The sequence below is a fragment of the Natrix helvetica genome (genome assembly GCF_964273705.1).
Source record: "Natrix helvetica genome assembly, chromosome: 4".
Taxonomy (NCBI): Eukaryota; Metazoa; Chordata; class Lepidosauria; order Squamata; family Natricidae; genus Natrix; species Natrix helvetica.
This window is the reverse complement of record NC_138550.1, coordinates 144,504,506-144,525,356: the sequence shown is the minus strand read 5'-3', so window position 1 is coordinate 144,525,356 and position 20,851 is coordinate 144,504,506. Positions and strand designations below refer to the sequence as shown.

At 37.1% G+C, this 20,851-nt stretch overlaps 2 protein-coding genes across 4 annotated transcripts in view; one reads left to right on the top strand and one right to left on the bottom strand.

The window, feature by feature from the left end:
• MATN2 (matrilin 2) overlaps window positions 1–20,851 on the bottom strand; it is a 205,077-nt gene that overhangs the window by 168,593 nt on the left and 15,633 nt on the right. Inside the window, exons 10-18 of one of the 3 annotated variants that reach the window (XM_081952155.1) lie at window positions 19,105–19,227; window positions 17,680–17,802; window positions 16,175–16,297; window positions 14,291–14,704; window positions 13,373–13,525; window positions 12,364–12,423; window positions 11,812–11,919; window positions 11,189–11,285; window positions 7,436–8,279 (exon numbers count right to left, since the gene is read on the bottom strand). In XM_081952155.1, the coding sequence (XP_081808281.1) occupies window positions 8,225–8,279; window positions 11,189–11,285; window positions 11,812–11,919; window positions 12,364–12,423; window positions 13,373–13,525; window positions 14,291–14,704; window positions 16,175–16,297; window positions 17,680–17,802; window positions 19,105–19,227 (1,256 nt within the window). In that variant the 3' untranslated portion in view covers window positions 7,436–8,224. Of the gene's footprint in view, window positions 1–7,435; window positions 8,280–11,188; window positions 11,286–11,811; window positions 11,920–12,363; window positions 12,424–13,365; window positions 13,526–14,290; window positions 14,705–16,174; window positions 16,298–17,679; window positions 17,803–19,104; window positions 19,228–20,851 lie in introns of those variants that run through there. The other 2 variants (XR_014175311.1, XR_014175310.1) reach the window with 2 other exon arrangements.
• RPL30 (ribosomal protein L30) lies at window positions 995–6,632 on the top strand. The gene is made up of 5 exons (XM_081952176.1): window positions 995–1,098; window positions 1,205–1,255; window positions 3,280–3,425; window positions 4,976–5,106; window positions 6,535–6,632. The coding sequence occupies exons 2-5, from the start codon at window positions 1,235–1,237 to the stop codon at window positions 6,582–6,584; spliced, it is 348 nt and encodes a 115-aa protein (XP_081808302.1). The 5' UTR covers window positions 995–1,098; window positions 1,205–1,234; the 3' UTR covers window positions 6,585–6,632.

The following is a 20,851-nucleotide window of genomic DNA, read 5'->3' as shown; positions in this document are numbered from 1 at the left end:
AAAGATTTTAAAGAGATTTACATTTTGCATGTTAATTGAGCCAGTTTGTTGGGATAATAATCCAAGTAAGAGTATGGTGCTAATTTTCATTTGAAAATATTCAGGATTCCAAATACAGTATCAATTTGGACTTTCCTTCCTCCAGAGACAAAACTCTCTACATTTAATTGTTATCCATAAAACTCAGGCACCCAAGTTCATGTGGAGTTAAAAAGTACCTAGTCTCAGAATTAGAAATACACCCAGTATCTTTGTAAAGTAGCTTTTCCATCACCATCACCTACCATACAAACCACAAATACTTGAGGCAAAGCAAAAGGCATTAAGGAGGTGAAGTCTTTGTATACTGTATAAAAACAAATGAAACACACTAGATTTAGAATAGAATAAAGCTGGGAGGTCTTCTAGTCCAGCTCAAGCAGGAGAAATGTAGGTAATGTGTCAAAGAAACAAATCAAGCTATAAAAGACATTGATATACAATAAAGACTTTCCTTTGTAAGACTTGAGAAAAGACAGCCACACTTAAAATGTTTCATCTCCTTTCCCATCTATTTCTTTAAGCTTGCAATTGTAATGAAGGGCTTCAGAATACAGTACAGCCCTATTGCCTAACAGCCCCTGAAAGGGCTAGTTTTTGTACATTAAAGGAAATTGCTTTGCTCAAAGGAAAACATGGTTTCCCAAAGTTGAAAAGGACGCAAAGATGCTATGCTAAAATGTTAAAAATGCTAATAATGAACCCTAACATTTTATGCAGCAGTTCTCTACAGCCAAACTGACATCCTCCGATTATTCATTCTTCTTAATGTCCATTCTTCTTAAAGGTGCTAAGGTTGAGAAACACTGCTTTACCCTTTGCACTGTGAACCACGCCCCGCATAAACCTATGAAAAGTCGCTAGTTTTATGAAGCGCGGCAGTCTCGCCATTGTTGCGCGCGCATCCTCAATGTAAGCCAGAAAGCAGCGAGGGTTTTCGGACGGGAGGGACGAGTTGTCTCCTCTCGCGAGAGTCGCTGACCCGCGTGGTCCTCCGCGTTGCCGTGAGAGACTTCCTTCCTTTCCTCGTTTCCCGGCCATCTTGGAGGGGCTCCTCTGGTGAGCTGGGCCTTTGGAGGAGGGGGCCGCCTTGAGCGGGGGTGCGTTTGGCGGGTGGTAAACGGTTGTGCTCGGCCGCAGTGTTGACTCTCTCCCTTTTGCGCAGGCAACGGCAGGGCCGACGTGAGCCGGCAAGATGGTGGCCGCCAAGAAGACGGTGAGTGAGCGTGCCTGCCACCAACCTGGCTGACCTGGCGATAAAAGGGGATCCCGAGGCCAGAGATAGCAGCGCTCCAACGATTGGAGAGGCCTCTGACCCGAGACGGCAAATTTCTGATCAAACGGGGTGGAGGGTTGCTCATCGGAAGAGGCACGGATAACAGCTACGCAATAGCGATTGGGCCTTCTTTAGCGTCCTAGAAGGCCCGGTCCATTTCGGAGCTTTCTGCCCTAGTTATTGCTCCCATGCCGGGTGTCCTATGGAGTGGCAAAGAAAGGTGCTATGAGATATAGAATCATGTAAGAGTCACTGTAGGTCTTTGGGTGATGGCCGTAGGTTTTGCTGCGTGCTGGTGCCGGTACCATCTGTGCCGAGTATGCGCACATGCTGACAGGATTTATATGGAAGATCGCGGCTTTGTTGCAGTTGGGAAAAATGTTTGTGGCCCGGGTTTTTGCCACAGCTGTTTAAATGAGTTTGGATTGCTTAATGTAAAGGTAAAATATACATTAAAATGTCCTAAAATATATAGTCAATAGTCACCAATAAGGGTGTAGTGGCAAGATGATTATTATGATGGTAATATCCATTCAGTCATTATCTGACTCTGGACGATTTTATGACCCAGGTCTCCATATCTTCCAATCTTGCACTGTTACTGAGTTTTAAAGTTGGCTTTATTAAGAAAAATCAATCCATCTGAAACTGACATGCTTTTGAATAAATGCATTCAGTTTATAGGCATTTTAAAGGAAGCTTTAATTTTTGAAAACATTAGGATGAAAAGAAAACACTATTTGGATTCATTTAACACTACTGGTTAAGCACTTCATATTATGAATTCTCTCTTAAAGTTATTCTTTATGGCTTGGGTTGAGGATTGAACAAGAACTGTAATAGAATTATACACATAATTCGCTTTTGCTCCCAAGCCACTTAGTTTTTAAGGCTGGAAGATACGATTGTGTTCTAATAATTCTTGACAGAGCTTTTGAGAAAGAGAAAATTCAACAAATATTAGTTGTGTTTTAAATGGGATTTTTAGATATTTTGATTGCATTCTATCATGTTAAAAAAACTTGCAAACTATTAATATTGAATAAAATGTTACATTTTGTGGTGATGTCAACATACAGAGCCAGGATCTAGGGAGAAAGTAGACAAGGTATTTTGATAGATTATGTATAATAGAAGAGCTAAGAGAGTCTTTGCACAATTTTGTGTTGTGTGCCAGTTGCATCCTTTCCAGGAATATGAGCCCTGTGGCCTGCCACTCGTGCTCTGATCTTCTCTCTGTTGAATTATTGCAACATGCTCTTCATGGGGCTACCCTTGAAGAGTGTTCAGATGCTGCAATTGGTACAGAATGTGGCAGTTCTGGAGGCCTCTTTAATGGCACATGGGATACTGCTGTTGCATATATTACATTGGTTGTCAGTTTCATATGGTTCACTGGTCTAATTCAATATGTTGATCATTATATTTAAAGCCCTTTATAGCATGGCTCCAGGGTCTCTGAAGAGCCATGACATCCGGATGGGACTAGCCCACCCTGCTTGCTTCAGTAGAAGGGCCCCACTTTGGATCCCCTCTGCCTAAGAATTTCAATTGGCAGGGTCCAGGAGAAGGGCCTTTTCTGCTATGTCTCCTGGCTTCTGGAATGCTCTCCTGCTGGAGATGAAGTCTACCCCAACACTCCTGGCCTAGGTCAGACAGCAAAGCCCAGGTTTTCAGGTTCTGGGAAGAGCCTGAGAACTTGGGCTCTGCTATCTGACCTAGGGCCCCAACAGAGTGTGCTATGTTGAGGGTGGCCGATGGCATAGAGAAGATCCCAAACCACAGGTTCCCCATCATCTTGGATTTTAGCTTTCCCATTTAACTACCCTAGTTTTAATTGCCTTTTGTAATCTTTTTTACTTTTTATTATATTGTAAGCTGCTCAATGTTGCAGTGAGATGGGCAGCATAAAAATTTAATGACTGCAGAAAACGCTCTATACATTCACTCTTTTTTTTAAACAGAAAAAGTCTTTAGAGTCCATAAACTCTAGACTTCAGCTGGTTATGAAAAGTGGTAAATATGTACTTGGATATAAACAAACTCTGAAAATGATTCGACAGGGCAAAGCCAAGTTGGTTATCCTAGCCAATAACTGTCCTGCTTTGAGGTAAGTGTGCATTTTTTGATTAGTAGTTTTATTAAAGGATCACATAAAAGAGTTGCTTTCTTATAGTATTAATGAAAATGTTTTATCATCAAACGCAAAAAATCTAATCTACTTATCAATCTTCTTTTACTTTTTTATATAGGTTTTCAAATATATTAAACAACTAGATACTGGATATCAATTTTTTGCTGAAATTAGATTTCAACAATGAAGGGAGGTTGGATGAGACATTCCAACACTGGTTTTGTGATCTTGTATGTTATTAATTTGTTTTTTTTTAAAAAAGCAGGAAGACTACTATATGTGATAGGGTAGCGATGGCGAACCTTTTTTAGCTCGTGTGCCACAAGTGGGGAGCGCAGGGGGGGTCGTGTGCGGGCGTGCTGCACCCATAATGCAATGCGCGAACCCCCCCAGTGCACATGCGCACACAACGGGCGCAACCCCCCCCCCATTTTACGTGCTTTTTTCACCCTCCCCAGGCTCCAGAGGCTTTATAGGAGCCTGGGGAGGGTGAAAAGAGCCTTCCCCATCCCCTGGAGGCCCTCCTGAGGCTTCCCTGAAGCCTTTGGAACGTTTAAAATGACCCTCCGAGCAAACCGGAAGTGACTTCCTGTTTGCTCGGAGAGTCTTTTTAAACGCTCCGAAGGCTTCAGGAACCGTCCGGAGGCTTCCCTGACGCCTTCGGAGCATTTAAAACGACCCTCCGAGCAAACCGGAAGTCACTTCTGGTTTGCTCGGAGGGTCATTTTAAGCGTTCCGAAGGCTTCAGGGAAGCCTCCGGACAGTTCCTGAAGCCTCCGGAGGGCCTCCGGGGGGGGCGGGGGAGGCTCTTTTCGCCCTGCCCAGGCTCCTATAAAGCCTCTGGAGCCTGGGGAGGGTGAAAAAATGGCTTTTAAAAATGGTGAATTCAGCTGGCTGACATGGCAGCGCCTCGCGTGCCCTGACAAATGGCTCCGCGTGCCACCTGTGGCATGCGTGCCATAAGTTCGCCATCACTGTGATAGGGTAATGTGAAGATAAAAGTTCTGAATATATATAATGGAAGAAAACTATGATCCCTTTGTAGGTTGATATGCTTCTGGGAAATGTATTATACTCTTGTATTAGAATGTATAAAGTATGTTCTGCTTGCATATAGCAATTATGGATATATAATGTATAAAGCATTTATGAGATTCTATTTTGCAAAAATATTGCCAGCATCAGTGGTCTCTGGTTAATAACAGGAAGAAACTCAGTTTACTCCTCAAATCTAAGTTCCTACCTGTATTCCAGGTTAAAATAGAATCTAGTCTTCTTAATGCATTAGTCCCATAAAAATTAATGCAGTGTAAATTGAGATTGAATTAAATAGTTGTAGTGCGTGTTTATTTTGTTCACTGTACAGAGTTCGTTTTGATAAACCGATGGCTGTATGTTTTAATAAATAAATGAAATGAATAAACATTAATTGTTAATGTCCTAACAGGAGATTCCATAGAAGTAAAATGTGACTTAATCTGGAACAAAGCCAAATAAGTACACTATGTTTATTTCTGTACCTTTAGAAAATCAGAAATTGAGTACTATGCTATGTTGGCCAAAACTGGTGTGCATCACTACAGTGGCAACAATATTGAACTGGGAACAGCTTGTGGGAAGTACTACAGAGTATGTACACTTGCTATAATTGACCCAGGTATGTATGTAGTATTTAATATCTCTGTGTCTGGAACTGTTAAAATTGGATTTGCCTTTATCATTGTCTATTCACTAGGATTCTCTCATCAATTTTATTCAATGGAAAACTCTGCACTTCGGTATGCTAATGCAAAATCTGTAGTGTTTGTAAAGCAAAAATCGTATAATCTTATTTCATGTGTGGTTTAAGAACTATAAAATAAGATGTTGTGATAGTGAGTTATTTTGTAAAATGCCAGTGCACCTGTCAGGTTAAATGACAATTGGTTGAATCAGTAAATACAGGTAGTGCTCAACTTCATTTAGTGACCATTCAAAGTTACGGCCACACTGAAAAAAGTGACTTATATACCACTTTTCATATTTAAAATCATTGCAGTATTCCTATGGTCATGTGATCAAAACTCAGATGCTAGGCAATTGACTCATTTATGTCAGTTGCTAGATTCACTTTACAACCATGTTAACAGCAGCAGTCGTTAAATTAACTCTGGCAAGGAAGACAGTGAAGTGGGGCAAAACTCACTTAATAACTGTCTTGCTTAGCAACAGAAATTTTGGGCTCAATTATGGGCATATGTGGAGGGTTGCCTGTACAAAACCTTAATAGGCAGTCTTAAAGATAATGTGGCCTCAGAGTAGTAGTTATACCTGGCATCTCTTCAATTGTTTCCTAAAAAATGAGAACCCGGGGCAAGTCAGACTACACTAGGGAGAAAGGTCCATAACTAAGGCATTTTCATTGGGAAAGGTCAACTTCTGACTGTTGCCCCTTGAACACTTGCTGTAATTGCAATGCCATTAGATTCTTCCCTGCTAATCTTAACTTGTGACTTTGATGGGAACATGATAGTTTGCTACTTAAATTTTCATAAACTAATAGCAACATCTTAAAATGTAATAAACACCCAAAACATATATTCTCACTAAAATAAGCTTTTTCCTGATCAGAAGAAAATATGTTTGTCAGGAGGACATTGAAATTGATACCTGACCTGTATGTAGGTCCAGTGGTGCAAATAATTTTAGAATTAAGCATCTGGTAACTAATACAATTCACTCTTTGCTGTGTAGGTTCTTAAAGTGCATTAGAAAGTAATTTATCAGAGGCTAAGAATTGAAACTATGTATAGGATGTGAGAAGTCAATTTATCTTAATGCAAAATTAAATGCGAATATTCTCGCTGTTCTGGTTTGTACAATAATCAGGGCAGGCTAGACATTCGCTATATTACCACTTTGCACTGTGTCCTCAGAGCTAGTTGGTCTTCCTAGTTCTGATTTTTACCTGCAAGTTACATTAACTAATTGAACTTTGTAATATGATCTATAAGGTTATTAAGAAAAATTTTGTAATACAGTATACTGTACATGACAAAGGTGTTTATGAAATTTTGATACTGAAATATGATGTTTTCCCCAACAGGTGACTCTGACATCATTAGAAGCATGCCAGAACAAACCAGTGAGAAGTAAAATTAATAAACTTTACATTTTGTGTAATAAAACTGGCTTTACATCTGTTGTTGGTATGAGTTTTTATAAGTAAGACACAACAAGTTGTATGCAAAGTTTGATGGAGAAATTAAATAGTTAAGGTCTAAATAAAATAATTTAATTTGGAGTTAAAGATCAATGGGATTAAAGAATATAGCCATAGTTGGCTCCCCTGATTGAGTTCTGTATTTACCTATAGAGATATGGCAAAAAAAATACAAACAAACTCAATCTACAATATCCAGATTTCTCATCCATCTTGAAGCACCTACTTCATAAATGTGTATGTACATATGTAAACATATTCAGATTGTACAGCGCATTCGAACAGTTTTTTTTAAACATGGTTAATTTTGTGATTAGAAACCATCTAGAGTCACTTAATTGTATAAATGCAGGAAGGAGGGAACCAACCATCTTCTAATTAAGGCTATGCAGTGTTTCACATTCAGTATGGAAAATTCTGAATGTGCTGAGAGACTTGCAACTCTTTGTAGAAGCTGGTACTGCTGCAGAATACTGTTGCAGAAAAAATGCTAGGTAGGAAATGATAAGTGTGCTAGGAAGAGAGAGAGAAAAATAAACAAAATTGAGGCTGAAGCGAGGGCAAAAAGAAAAGCCCTGTTTAAATATTGTAGAAAAAGTAAAATTTAACAAGCAACCACATTATGTATTATCAGTAAGGGTGAATTTACCTTACCTTACTTGGGGCAACTTCCACACATTAACAGTAAATAAGGATATAGTTAAGCAAATTCAGCCTTTTATTTAGATCAAGAAAGCCAAACAGAATAACTTAACAACTGAAAGAAAAACAATAGATGATGGGAAAAGGTTATTGAACATAATTTATTTTTGGGATAATTCAGCTAAGGCACTTCTTAATTTGTTCTGAAATAATAATACTATAATTCATTCTGTAATGAATTAATTTCCCCATATGATGACTATCCATTCCTCCAAGTTGGCCAACACTGTTAGAATATTTGTGTGATAACATCTGTTTGAGAGTTGTTTTATAAAAATACTCAAATTTTTGGTATATAATTCTAGCAATAAAATAACATTTTATACATTATATCCACAAGCCCTATCCCACATATAAATACCAGTGGTTAACATGAACATAGGGAGTGTGCCTTAAATATGCTGGTTACTACTTCCCAATTTTCCTATCATCAATCACTTATGGGAAGAAGTGCTGCCTATAGGAAGTTTTAAGCACAGAGAAATTATTTGCTATTACTATGGATATTAGCATTACCACTACACGAGAAGCACAAGAACACCATTGTAACATAACGTTTGACTACGTCCATTCAGTACATTATTACAATGAATAGTGAACAATATTTGGCCTTTCCAAATTTCTGAATAGTAAAAATTGCCTTTTATATACTAATATTTTACAACATACAGCTTCTCAATTGAAAAAAAATAGTTTTCTAAAAAGTTTGTATTTTATCTTCGTCAATGCAAAAATACACTATTACATGGCACTGTATTACTGAAGTTATAAATTCTCCTTTTTGTGCAAAACATACCTACCTACATAGCTTTGATACATTTTCTTGTGTGTAATTATCCAACAAAGGTACATTGCTGCTAAGGACATTTTATTAGTATCTTAATCGATTTTCCAATGCTTCTATTCTTTTTGACATTTCTTCCAGTAATTTCAAGTTAAGGAAAACAATTTTAAACTGCTTCAATATTTAATATCCAGAATATCTACACATATAATGGACAAACTTGGGAAATCTAGAGTTACTAAGCTTGGGAAATCTACAATTACTTCTTTTAAAATGAAAAACCCTGAAATGAGTCAGAGTCAGAGCTAGCTGTGTGTATAATTGTATTTCCAAAAATCCAGTATTGATTAGTTCTTGGATATTTCATTTTGGCAATGGGAAGGTGGTGTTTTGTTCTTGCTTTTAATAAACAGCTGAGAGTTAGAAATCCCTATGGAGCTAATGATCAAGAAATGATACAAGTCACATCAATAGTAATACCGTTTGTGGTTTTTCCAAAAGCATCAAGTGAAACAGGATAAACATCCAGTGTTACGTTCAATATGAAACACATACACACACACATAAAATTAGGCTTGTGGAATGAATGCTAAAGAAATATGATGCAACCCATTGTAATAGTTCTTGCAAATATCACTTTTCTACATTTCTATGTTGGAAGTTAAATGGTTTTAATTGTACTTATAAAATATCCAGAACTGGCTTAGACTGAGGCGTCTCTCTTAAGAACATAAAATCATCACTGAAAAAGAAATTAGCAGATTCCTTTTGGCACAAATATTTAGGCCAGCAACTTTTGCTAATACTGTTTACCTGAAAATAAGGCCTAAACTGAAAATAAACCCTACTCTGATTTTTAAGTGCCTAAAAATAAGCTTTAGTGAAGATTGTCATAAGCCAGGGAGAGGGTGGCCACCACTGGAGGCGGTGCAGGGGCTGACGTCTAGCCATAAAATAAACATCTACTTGGGAGAAAGTCTGGCTGATCTAGATCAAATATAAAATGGCAGTTTATATAATATGGTTTGTTGTTCAGTTGGTTCCTTATGCAACCTGATGGGTATCACTAAAATTACCGATGATTATTTCTTTAAATAAGCTCATTATTGTCATTGGCAGTATCTACCCAACGTATTTTCTGTTGGCCAATTTCAACCGCCTTTGAATCATGTTTGGAATGTTTTCCAATAATTTTTGCTGCAGTGTGGGCTCAAAGGTATATAGTGTCCCACGGCAATATTGACCGATGGTGACCCTTCCCATCCATGTGGAGATTTGTATTTTTAGACTGATTTACAAGGAAGAGGCAGTATTAGTACCTCCTAAAATTTGGTGCCTTAGATGGCCATGGCCCTAACATTACATCTCCAAAGTATTCCCAACCATGTTCTCCAGATACCATAATTCTAAGACATTTTGTTCCATCTTTTCTGAAGGAAAATTCAGGCTTTTAAAGCCTAGTTGTGAAAATAAGAGTCTTGATAATACATAATTTTGACGTTAGTGTGAAATCCCTGTTCTGTATTTTGAAACTGCAGCTAGAGGGGGCTTGTGCTTCAGCTTCATCATTAATGTTCTTAAAGAGTGATGCATTAGCTACAGTGTACTAGTAGGCCACATACTCATGGCACTGCCATTCGTGAAAAGACAACAAAACCAATACTGAGATTTAGCATTATTCATCATCATAATTCCCTCTGTACTAAAACACTAATAGATTGGAACAAGAACAGAATATGAGAAAATGAGTGGGGCGTTTGTACATAAACCATATAAAGTTTGCCAGTGGGCAGAATTAGAAATGCCAAATTTGGGCTGCCAAAATCCAGTGAATTGCAAAGAAATAAGCTCTTTGTTGCCATCTAGTGGTCAACTGGATTCAAGCAGCCAAATTCTGCAAGAAATTTTAAAATAACTATGGGGAAAGTACTATATTTGGCTTTGCAACAGAAGCCTTCAAGACCAATTTCATCTCCACTGAAATGGGCCCGATCAGTTTGATCATGCCAGGAAAAGCAGCTGATCATTCCATTTTTCAGAAGTTAGAGTAATGAACTTCCATTGTTAGCCCAGCCCTCTGGAACAGCCTTCTATGAGAAGCATGTTTGGCTTCAATTCTAGCCAACCACCAGAACTTTCTTAAAACAATTCCATAAAACATTTTAAGATTTAAACCTACAGTAGGTGCATTTTCTAAAGCAGTTTTGTCTATGTTTTATTCTTAGGTTTACATTTAAATTGCTTCTGTTGTGAGCTGCCTTTTTGTGGATATGTGCCTTCAAATCATTGTTTATCCCTGGCAACTGCCTGGATAGGTCTGCAGTTGTCTTTGCAAGATCTTTGAAAATGGCTTTTTGTTGCCTTCCTAGGGCTGTGAAAGAGTAACTAAGCCAAGACCACTGAGTTGGCTTTGTGACTAGAACTCAGTCTCCTGGTTTCTAGCCTGGTACTTAATCAATATAGCAGACTAGCTCTGTGAGCTGCCTCAAGTTCCTATATAATTATGATAGGTATTAATGTGATGATAGATAGATGATAGATAGATAGATAGATGATAGACAGACAGACAGACAATTGGGTAAGTATCTGAGTAAGTATTGTGTTACATAGAAGTCAGGCAGTAGCTAGGAGTCAATACTAATTTGAAGGCGCACACACTTACATTACATAAAATTAATAGCTGGCAAGGTAACCCCCTTAATTAATCTCCTTACCATGGAATAGGATTGGGTTTAGGGACAAAGTGTGTTTGGACTGTGTGTATGCCTGTATTCAAAGACAACCCTACTACGGTATCAGCAGATAGTTGGGCTTCTTTTGGTCACAGAATTAGTGTATTCCAGCAAAAGCTATAGTAATCTGGAACATAACTGCCAGGTATGGGAAGAACTGCACTATGGAGTAACAAAGATTAGACATTATTATCTCTCTCTCGTCCCCCCTCTTGCAATCAACTATTTCCCTATATAGAACTAGAAATATAGTTTATTTTCAAATATATTGACTTGAAAATCTGTATGAAAAATTAATAGATATACAGAAAGGATATGTTGCTGAATTAGTTTCCTAAATTCAGTATTTGCAAAATTCTGGAAATTTGTAAGATTCTCACATTTGCATAGGTCTTTCTTGTCATCTGAAGGATTTACTGGGGAAAAAAAACAAGTGGAGTGTATTTGGTTAAATACGGTAGTTAAGGAGAAATATATTTTCATTGAAAGAACAAAATCACTACAAAATATATTTTGTTTTTAGTCTATTGAACTCATTGGAAATATTGAATTCATGGAATGACAAAATAATTTTAGAAAAGTTTCTCTCTCTTTTTTAATTGCTGTAGGAAAACAGAACCATGTGAGATTAAAAAGAGGATAGTTCCATGCAATGCATGTATTTTAATACTGAGTTATGGTAACCACTATAATAAAAGTGCAATTGCCCAAGGTTTAGATGATAAGACTAATTATAAACAAGTGTTTCAAATTACTAAATGGAATTTCAGTGGTTTCACATTTGCAAAAAGACACATAATAAGTGGGAAACTGCCTTTTTCTACAACATATCCAAGAATCCCAGGGAATCAAAGTGGATGCATAGTACAATTGTTTAATATGACAGGAAATAAATTATAGCTATACAAAGTAATGGATGGTCTAAATGGAAATAAATTTTACCTGAAGTTTTTGTCCATAACTGCTTTTCTTTAAAAAGATATTTATGATGCACAGCGAAATTGGAACAGGAAAGAACATCTGTGATTGCTAAGGTAGATGTTTCGGGTTCTACAGAGGACAACACAGTGAGACCAGAAGTGAGATTATATTTCATCCTTTTATGAAGTGGTTTCTTTGTGTGTATGTTTTCAAAAAGACAGCCCCCCACCCCCATTGATGGATATTAAGGAATATAAAGATTTGCATAATTATTTCTCAATTAGAAATATTAACCTGGACAGGGTAGAATTAGTACATGTGTGGTAATATATGGTTTTTGATTGCATTTGTGCCATATTGACCAAAATGTGGCAAAACTGCTGCTGCTTTTACTGTTATCAGTAACTATGTGGCATAAGTGTCACTAAAACTGTTAACCTTCTCTACACATTCTGCAATGAAGAAGTATTATTACACTAAAAATGACACAATGTTAGCTTTTTTTTCTGGCAAGGGCAGAGTGTAAAAGAATCAAACTGAATAAAAACGATATGCACAGTGATAATTTCAAACCTTCAGAAAGTAAATTCATTGAATGAAAGCGATTTGTTGTTTCCTGGTAATCCTTTAGATCTAGAAAAAATGAAATAAAATAGGACATTGCCAAATGCAGTCAGATTGTAATAGTGAGCCACAAACAAGCCAGATACTGCAACAGATTTTGTAATTTAAAAATTGTTGCTAGAACGTTTTGAATATAAATAAAATTAGGGATAGTTGGTTTGTTATTTGTATGTTTGGCTATTCAGATGTGAACTGGGCCATTCATATTGATTTTATAATCTTAGATATTGGGAAATGTTTCCAGGATCACAGAGATTTATGGAAAATATGTAACATAACTTTTTTTTAAAAAAGTGCCTCATGATTCTTTGGAAGCACACAGGAAATAATCTGAAGGACCACAAAGTCCATAACTCTAGTATTTATTGAATGAGAAGACAGTCCATGAAGTTGGACTGTCTCCCATTAGCTCCAGCTTGAATGACCAACGATCAGAGATGATGGATGCTGACACCAGTAAGCAAATAAACCTTTTTCTTTTTCAGACCAAGGATGGTGTTGAGAACACAGAGACTTGCACAAATGGAGTGTATGGAAAGTTTATTTGTATTAAAGAATATCCATCCCACATTCTTTTATAAATAGTCCTAGATAATTTTTAGCAATATATCATAATGCAGTGTGTAAAAAGGGAAGGATTTTCATGGAGTTTTGAGCTCTACATGTCATTTTTGTTAAAGTGAGTGAAGTAGTAGATACTTTAATTTATGACTTTGGCCTTAAAATAAAGTTATACACTTCGTAAGTGATAGATTACAGAAATATTATTTGTCCTACTAGTGTATTGCTCATTGTGTTTTATATATATTCCAGCAGTTATGCAGATGCTCAGAAAGAATGGGCAGAATTATTTATTTTAATCTCTTACTCATCCAAATCCAATGGATCCCCAAATTTCTATCTCTGTTAGTTTTATATAGTTTCTTGTGTAGAATATCATGTGGTGCTTACTTAGTACCTTCACAGATTCTTTTCTGCAGTTTTTCAGTGATCTCTTCCATGGCTTTGAATTCCTGAGCATAAAAAATATTTTTTTCAACAGGTTCAGAAGCAATTGCTCGTAGTTCTTCCTCAATCAATTTCCCTATTCCAACAGCATATATAGTGATTCCTAAAAATGAAACAAGTTTAATTTCATAATATAGTTCAAGATTGAGATATCGCATTTAAGGAATATTAATTAATAGAAAAGAATTGTATTCAAAAATTTATCTACAGAGTATTTCAAAAGCAACAATAAAATGCAAGAGTTCTAATTCAGAAGAGACAAGTTACATTTAATATCACAGAAATCAACTGGGCAAATTAATTCTGATTAAGCTAAGTCCTATTATTTTTATTTATCATGATCAAAACCAAAATATAATGTCCCTCAAATTTCTTACAAGTTGATTACATCTAATGGCTTTGGTGTAAAAATACGTATTTAGTCATTGCCTATTATTGTTACTATGATTGCATAATCATAGTCAGGGGACTCTCAAATGTAAAGAAATTTGGACTGGCATTCTATCGATACATTAATTCATAAATGCTCATGCTTATAATATTTATATGAATTGGTTATTATATATCACTGTATTCTACAGTTAATTTCCGCTAAATACATTTGGATTAAAACTGCCAGAAATAAATGTAGCTTTGGAAAAGGAAAATTTATATTGAGTCCAGTGTAAGATTTCCAAATCTTCCTTAACATCAGACAAGTAGTATGTATTTCATTCCTAGAGATTCTCCAGAATCCTTCTAGAAGTTAATAAAAAACTCTAGATTTAAAAATTGATACCGTATATAACGTAGTAATAGCAGTGTTGCTTTTGTAGCTTTCTTTTGTATTTCTTTTACTGTTTGCACTTCTAATAAATATTCATCCTACCACTTTGCTTTGCTTTTGCTGCCCATTCAGAAGCATCATCTTGGGCACGTCCATCTGTAAACACAACTGACACCCTGGGAACATTTGCTGAAATGCGCCTGGCTCCGTCTGCTTCAGTAAAGCTTCTCTCAGTCATCTGTTTCAGTGCAAGCCCGGTCATGGAGCCTTTCCCCATGTATTTAATTTGTGTCACTGCTTTCTTCATATCTTTGGCTGTCTTGAATTGTTTCAGTGTGAATTCTGTGCGAACCTGGCTGGAATATTGCAACAAACCAATACGTGCAGCTTTGGGAGATATTGTAAGAAAGTCCAAAATTCCCAAGACAAATTCCTTGACAATTTCAAAATTATTTTCTCCTAGACTTTTTGATCCATCTATCACAAATACCAGATCAATTGGGCCTTCATTACATCCTGTTAAAATAAAATGAACAAATGAAATAGTGGAATATTGTCAGTGAAAGAATCTATTTCTCCAACTTGAGGATTTATCACATAATGTTCAATGGAGTTGCAAAGGTACTTACATAAAAACAAAAGTCATCAATATCAATATATTTTTGCTAAAAAATGATGGAACATCAAAACGTTCTTGTTTTTTAATCTCTGCAATGAGGATCTGATGACTGGAGGAAAAAATGGTCACTGAATGAAAAGCCTTTCCTCATTTATACTTTCAACAGGAAAAACATGCTTAAGCAGTGTTTATTCATTTATTAATCAAATTTATATAGCTGCCTATCTAGCAAGAAATAACTCTGGATAGTTCACAACACTTTATTTTAACCTTACAACATTGCTTTACTATGAATACTTTAGGGCAGTGATGGCTAACCTTCACATTGCCATGTGCCTAAAGCACACACACCCATAATGCAATGGGTGCAAAACCCCATGTGCCTCCCCTCGCATGTGCTTATGCCCCCCACTTGCGCCCCACCCTCCATGCATGCACGCACATCCCAGTGCTCCCTGTGCATGCACGTGCAACCCCCCACGTGGCCTCTGCGCATGCATGCATCCCACCCCATGCATCCATACACAACCCCCTTACACTCCCCCCACACATGCGTGCACGTCTCCCACATGCACCCCACCCTTACGTATGTGCGGCAGAGACCAGAAAACCAGCTGGTCGGCGGGTGGTGCACCCACATACACGATGGAGTTGAGCTGGGACGATAGCTCCTATGCCCCCGGAGAGGGCTCTGTGTGCCACCTGTGGCACACGTGCCACAGGTTCACCATCACGGCTTTAGGGTGTTGCAAGTACAGCTCCTCCCTCTGGTCAATTTCCAGAATAATTCTGCTTTGGACAGTCAGAAAATCTGACTCTTTCAAGCTAGGCTCTCTTCTTAGATCTGCCATATATAGCAACTCAGGTCAGAGAGATGGCTTTGAAAGAGGGTTCAATCCAAGTAACACCTAACCACTAGTGAAGGCTTATTCATACAGTAGCAGAGCGAAATCTCCAATACTTCACGATGCAATCCTTTCACTGCCACATCTCACCAATTGCTATTTGGGCTCCTTTTGAAAGAATAGGTAGTGCAAACTAATTAAATACAATAACAATAACTATGTTAACTAATTCTAAGTTAATTGAAATTATCGTACCTTACTGTAACTTAATTCTAATTTCATTAAAATCATTTTCAGTTTCCAACTTAGTCCAAGTATTGCTTCTTTTCCCCTAGCTCCACTTATTTTTGGAACTAGAATTCTTAGAATATTACTTAAATATCAAGTGCAGTTCTTTTTCTCCTTAAAGTTGCACATGTGTGCATTGAGCTTTTATAATATCTGAATATGGTCAGGATCTTTTTTGAGAGACTTCTTCCAATAATAAAATAAATAATGATGTGATAGATATAAATTACTTACTTTTGCATGTTTTCCCATCATTCCATAATATATATCCTTCATAGCATTCACAGACATATGAATCATTAATATTAACACAGATATGTTCACAACCATGGTCAATGGACTTGCAGACATCTCGATCTGGTTACAATCAAAGAGATTTCTCTTAACTTCTTTAGCTGTATATGCAAGCTAGATTTCAAAAAAGTCAATTTCTACAAATTTAGAGAGATATGAGGCCCAGTACTGGGGACAGAAATTGTCAGATCAAAGGAAGTCATGGGAGGCTTGGAAATTTCTCAAAAATAAGATATTGGGTGTATAATCATATAGCATGCTAATGGGAAAAACATGGGATGGAAAACAGGAAATTCAGAGGGACAGGAAATTTTTGACCTAAATAATCAAAAGAGCCAAGCAAAGGAAATGGAAGATCACCGGGGAAGCAAACCAGCAAGTAGCCTATGTTCCCAGAAAAGTGCAAAAGTATAAAAGGAATTTAGGCTTGAAAGCAAAGCTAAACAAAGGGTGGTTTTTGATTTTTTGGTATATCTATAGTAAAAGAAAAAGAAAAAGGAAGCAATGCAGTGACCTGTAGAAGATGGTATAACAGGTAAGGAGATAATAAAAAAGCTCCTCAACTCTTTGCTTTGTTCTTCTCCCAAAGGAGAAAGTATTCAAATAAAGCTAAATAGAACTATTGACACAAAGAGAGAATAAACAAGTGAAAGCAAATAACGACATTTAGGGAGCACTCAACTACCACAAATGATATTAAATCTCCTAGACCAGATTAATATCTAACTGTCCTAAAGGAAATAGAAGAAGTTATCCTAGAGCCCTTTTCTGTGATCTTTGAGCAATCACAGAGGTATGTAATGTCATAGAAAAAAGCAAATCTTGTTGCTTTCCTCAAAAAAGGGGAAAATGGATTTGGATAACTACAGGCAAGTTGGCTTATTGCTAATACTGAACAAAATGTCTGATACCAAATAAATAATTAAGCAGTCATTTTGTAAGCATTTAAAAGAGATAAAAGTATTTTCTTCTACATACTGTGTTGATTAGAGTACACTTAAAATATTGTATTATAATATGCACCTACAATATTGTATCAATTTCTGGGCATTACAAAGACATAAACAAAATGAAAGTGTCCAATGGTGAGCAACCAAAATGATGAAGGGGCTGGAAAGAAAAAGCAACAAGAAAAGCTTGGAAACCCTGGGTATGTTTAGCTTGGTGAAGAGAAGACTAGAAGAAGATATAGTAACATTCTTCATGTTCTTGAAGGGATGACATGCATAAGATGAGAAGACTTGTTCAGAGTTAGTCTAGAAGACAAATAAGGAAAAGATGGATTTAAATCCTAAAGAAGTAGATTTTGATTGGACTTTAATGTTTTTGGTAAAAGTTGTTCAACTGTGAAATAGACTTCTTTAGGGGCATGAAACCTAATCAGTGATGCTGATTAATCATTCCTTTTTTAGCATGATAAACTATCTTCAGGGATGCTTGCTTACTTCTGCAGGTTCTTCTATCCTTGTTTAGTATGAATCCTTCATGACACTTGCAGACATATGATTCACCATCACTGTCACAAAGTTGCTCACATCCATGGTCTGCCAGCTTACAAAGATCTGTACCTGAAAACAATTGACAATGCAATGTATTAAATTGACAAAAAGAAAATTAAAATAAGCATCTATTGCTCTGCTTCCCAACAGCTCCTACCTCATAATCCCTATTTTTATTCCTTGTCTTATTTCGCAAATCTCAAAAAAACAAAGCAAAGCAAAACAAAACCTTAGCCAAGTCAAAATCTATTTCCTGACAATAAGATACTGTTTAATTTATATAGGGGCTGTAGTTATTCAATAACTGCAGTTTTATTATGAATGACAGGCCACACTGACATTCACAGTCAACACATTTCCATGCCAGACAGGCTCAGAAATTCTATCAACCTTTACAAGTACAGATATGTTTTCTTGGTCACACTCAAAATCAAATTTCCCAAGCTCTTCCCTCTGTTGAATTTAGGAGATTTGAGTCCATTTGAAACAAACAAAGAAATTTCTTTGTTTCAAAGGCAGAAACTGATATTTCACATTTTTTCAAGGCCTGAGAATCAACTAATTCAAATTTTCAGGAAGGAAGGAAAATCCACATAAAGAAAAGCAATAAAAACACTTGTTCCTATTTATTTTTAAGAAAAAAATGAACATTTCAGCCAGCAACCTGTATAAGACATTTTTCCTATTGTTAGTTAATCTTTGTTGTCTTTACTAATATCTCTCTATTCAAGGTCAGGAATTCTGTGTATTTCAGGTAGTCTTTTATGCGTATCCTCAGTTTTCGCCTGAGAGTTTTTAATTTCTTTCATTTATAATCCACCTCTTTTTTATGGAGTCTATGGGATAGTAAACTAGTCTTTAGGGGACCAGTACCATCTAGAGGTCTAACAGGAACATTGCATATGCTTTAAAAACCTTTCTTTTCCTTGGTGGTTGAATTTTTAAAAAGACATTTATTTTTTTAAATAAAGTTTTATTTCATTTATCTGTGATGTAAGTAAATCGAAGAGCTGGTATTTCTAGTTACTTACCTTCATTTCTTTCTTTTTCTCATTTTTATTTTTTCACTGCCATTTTATGAATTTGAGATATATTGATACACACACTGGGAATAAGGGCAGGGTGCCAAGTATGGCACCCCCAGAAGATTTTGTAGATGGCAGCAGTGGTAATTATCAAGCAGCTTTGAAGAACAGAGTAAGAGATGGGACAAGGATGAGTATTCTCAGTGGTATTCTGGGAAAGTATGTTTGAAACTTTCAGACTTTTACGGTGTAAATTCAGCCATGCTACAAGTTTATTAATTTATTTTGTGCAATACATATTTAAGGGCAAAAAGATACAGAAGCATTCAACTAAAAGCAAGCTTACGTTTGCAGGCTTTCCCATCACTCTGAAGCACATATCCTTCAATGCACTGGCAAATGTAAGATGTTCCGGAGTTCACACATAAATGTTCGCAGCCATGGTCATTCAGCAAACAATAATCTGCTCCTGAGGACCAGTTTAAGCATAATTAATTAATTTATATAGGTATATAATCTATAATATGCTATTTTAAAAAATGTTGGTTTAATTGTCCCTATTTGTTATGTGAACAATACAGACAACTAATTGGGGTGGGAATGGGAGTTGGGGGTGGGGGGGTGTAATAATGTTTCTTTATTGTAGCCACAAACAGCCCTGCTTTATTTGGGGCTAAAGTAATTGTTCTGTGAACTATTTCCTCTTAAACTCTTATTGAAGGTTTATTTATCATTTCCTGGTTCAAAAAAGAGACAAATTCCTAGGGAAGACAAAAGAAAACAAACGCAAACCAGTAGTAAAAAAAATAGCAACCCACCACCGAGTTTCGTATGCTTAAAAGTCCACACGTAGCTGCACTTACTGACACCTGTGACAAGGCTTCCTTACAATAATTCAAAAGCGAATAGTAATACTTCTTCTCTTTGTTTTGAAATACACCCTTCCTTTTTTATTTCTATTTATTTTCTTCTATTTTACTTCTTTCTATGAAACTGAAATTTACTGATGTGTTTTCTTAATGCAGGGGTGTCCAAACTTGGGAACTTTAAGACTTGTGGACTTCAACTCCCAGAATTCCCCAGCCAGCATAGCTGGCTGGGGAATTCTGGGAATTGAAGTCCACAAGTCTTAAAGTTCCCAAGTTTGGACACCCCTGTCTTAATGGAATCACATTTTGTGGAAAATCTCTCTCCCTATGTCTCAGTTCCTTTTCTGAGTAGTTTGCCAACACGTGCTTTTCTTGACCATTTAATCCAGTGGTTCCCAAAGTGGTGGTACCGCCCTCTGGAGGGAGGTGGGATGACTTAGGGGGGCACTAAGAGGCAAGGGGGGCAGCAGGGGGGCGCGAAGAGGCAAGGGGGGCAGCAGGGGGCGCTAAGGGGACAACCCGAAGGGGACATTCTCCCAGTGGCGTCTCAGGTACCTTTCTCTCTTGCCGCGCAAGGAAGCGAAGCCAAATTTGTTTATTTAACCTCCCGCTCCAGCCTCCCTCGCCCTACTTCATTAAGATTCCCGCACTTCCCATTTCTGCTGGAAGCACGCAGGCCATGTGAGCAAGCAGGTGTGCGAGGCCCCTCGATGATCTGAGGTGAGCCGGGAGGTGCCAAACTCTCCAAGAGCTGCAGGTGGCAGAGAAAACGAGGCTTCTTTGCCAGCTTCCCAGCTGGCAAAACAGAAATTTTCACCAACTGGAAGGTATGCGTGTGTGAGAGAGAGAGTTGGGGTGAGAGAGAGAGAGAGAGAATAAAAGGAAAGAAGAGGGAGAGAGAAAAAAGAGAGAGACAAAGAGAGAAAGAGAGAGAAAGAAAGAGAAAGAAGGAAAGAGAAAGTAAGTGGGGGAGACTGAGACAAGAAAGAAAGAAGGAACAAAGGAAGGAAGGAAGAGAAAGGAAGAAAAGAAAAAGACACACAAAAAAGAAAGAATGGACGGAAGGAAGAAAAAGAAAGGAAAGAAAGAAAGAGGGAAAGAGAGATAAAAGAAAGAAAGAAGAAAAAGAAAGAGAACTTATGATCACAATTGAGCCCAAAATTTTGGTTGCTAAGCAAGAGCATTGTTAAATGAGTTTCACCACATTCTACAAGTTGGCCACTC

Coding starts and splice junctions, on each gene's coding strand:
- RPL30 (XM_081952176.1), top strand. CDS start 1,235: ATGGTGGCCGCCAAGAAGACG. Junction 1,256..3,279: donor TGGTGGCCGCCAAGAAGACG/GTGAGTGAGCGT, acceptor TTTTTTAAACAG/AAAAAGTCTTTAGAGTCCAT. Junction 3,426..4,975: donor AATAACTGTCCTGCTTTGAG/GTAAGTGTGCAT, acceptor CTGTACCTTTAG/AAAATCAGAAATTGAGTACT.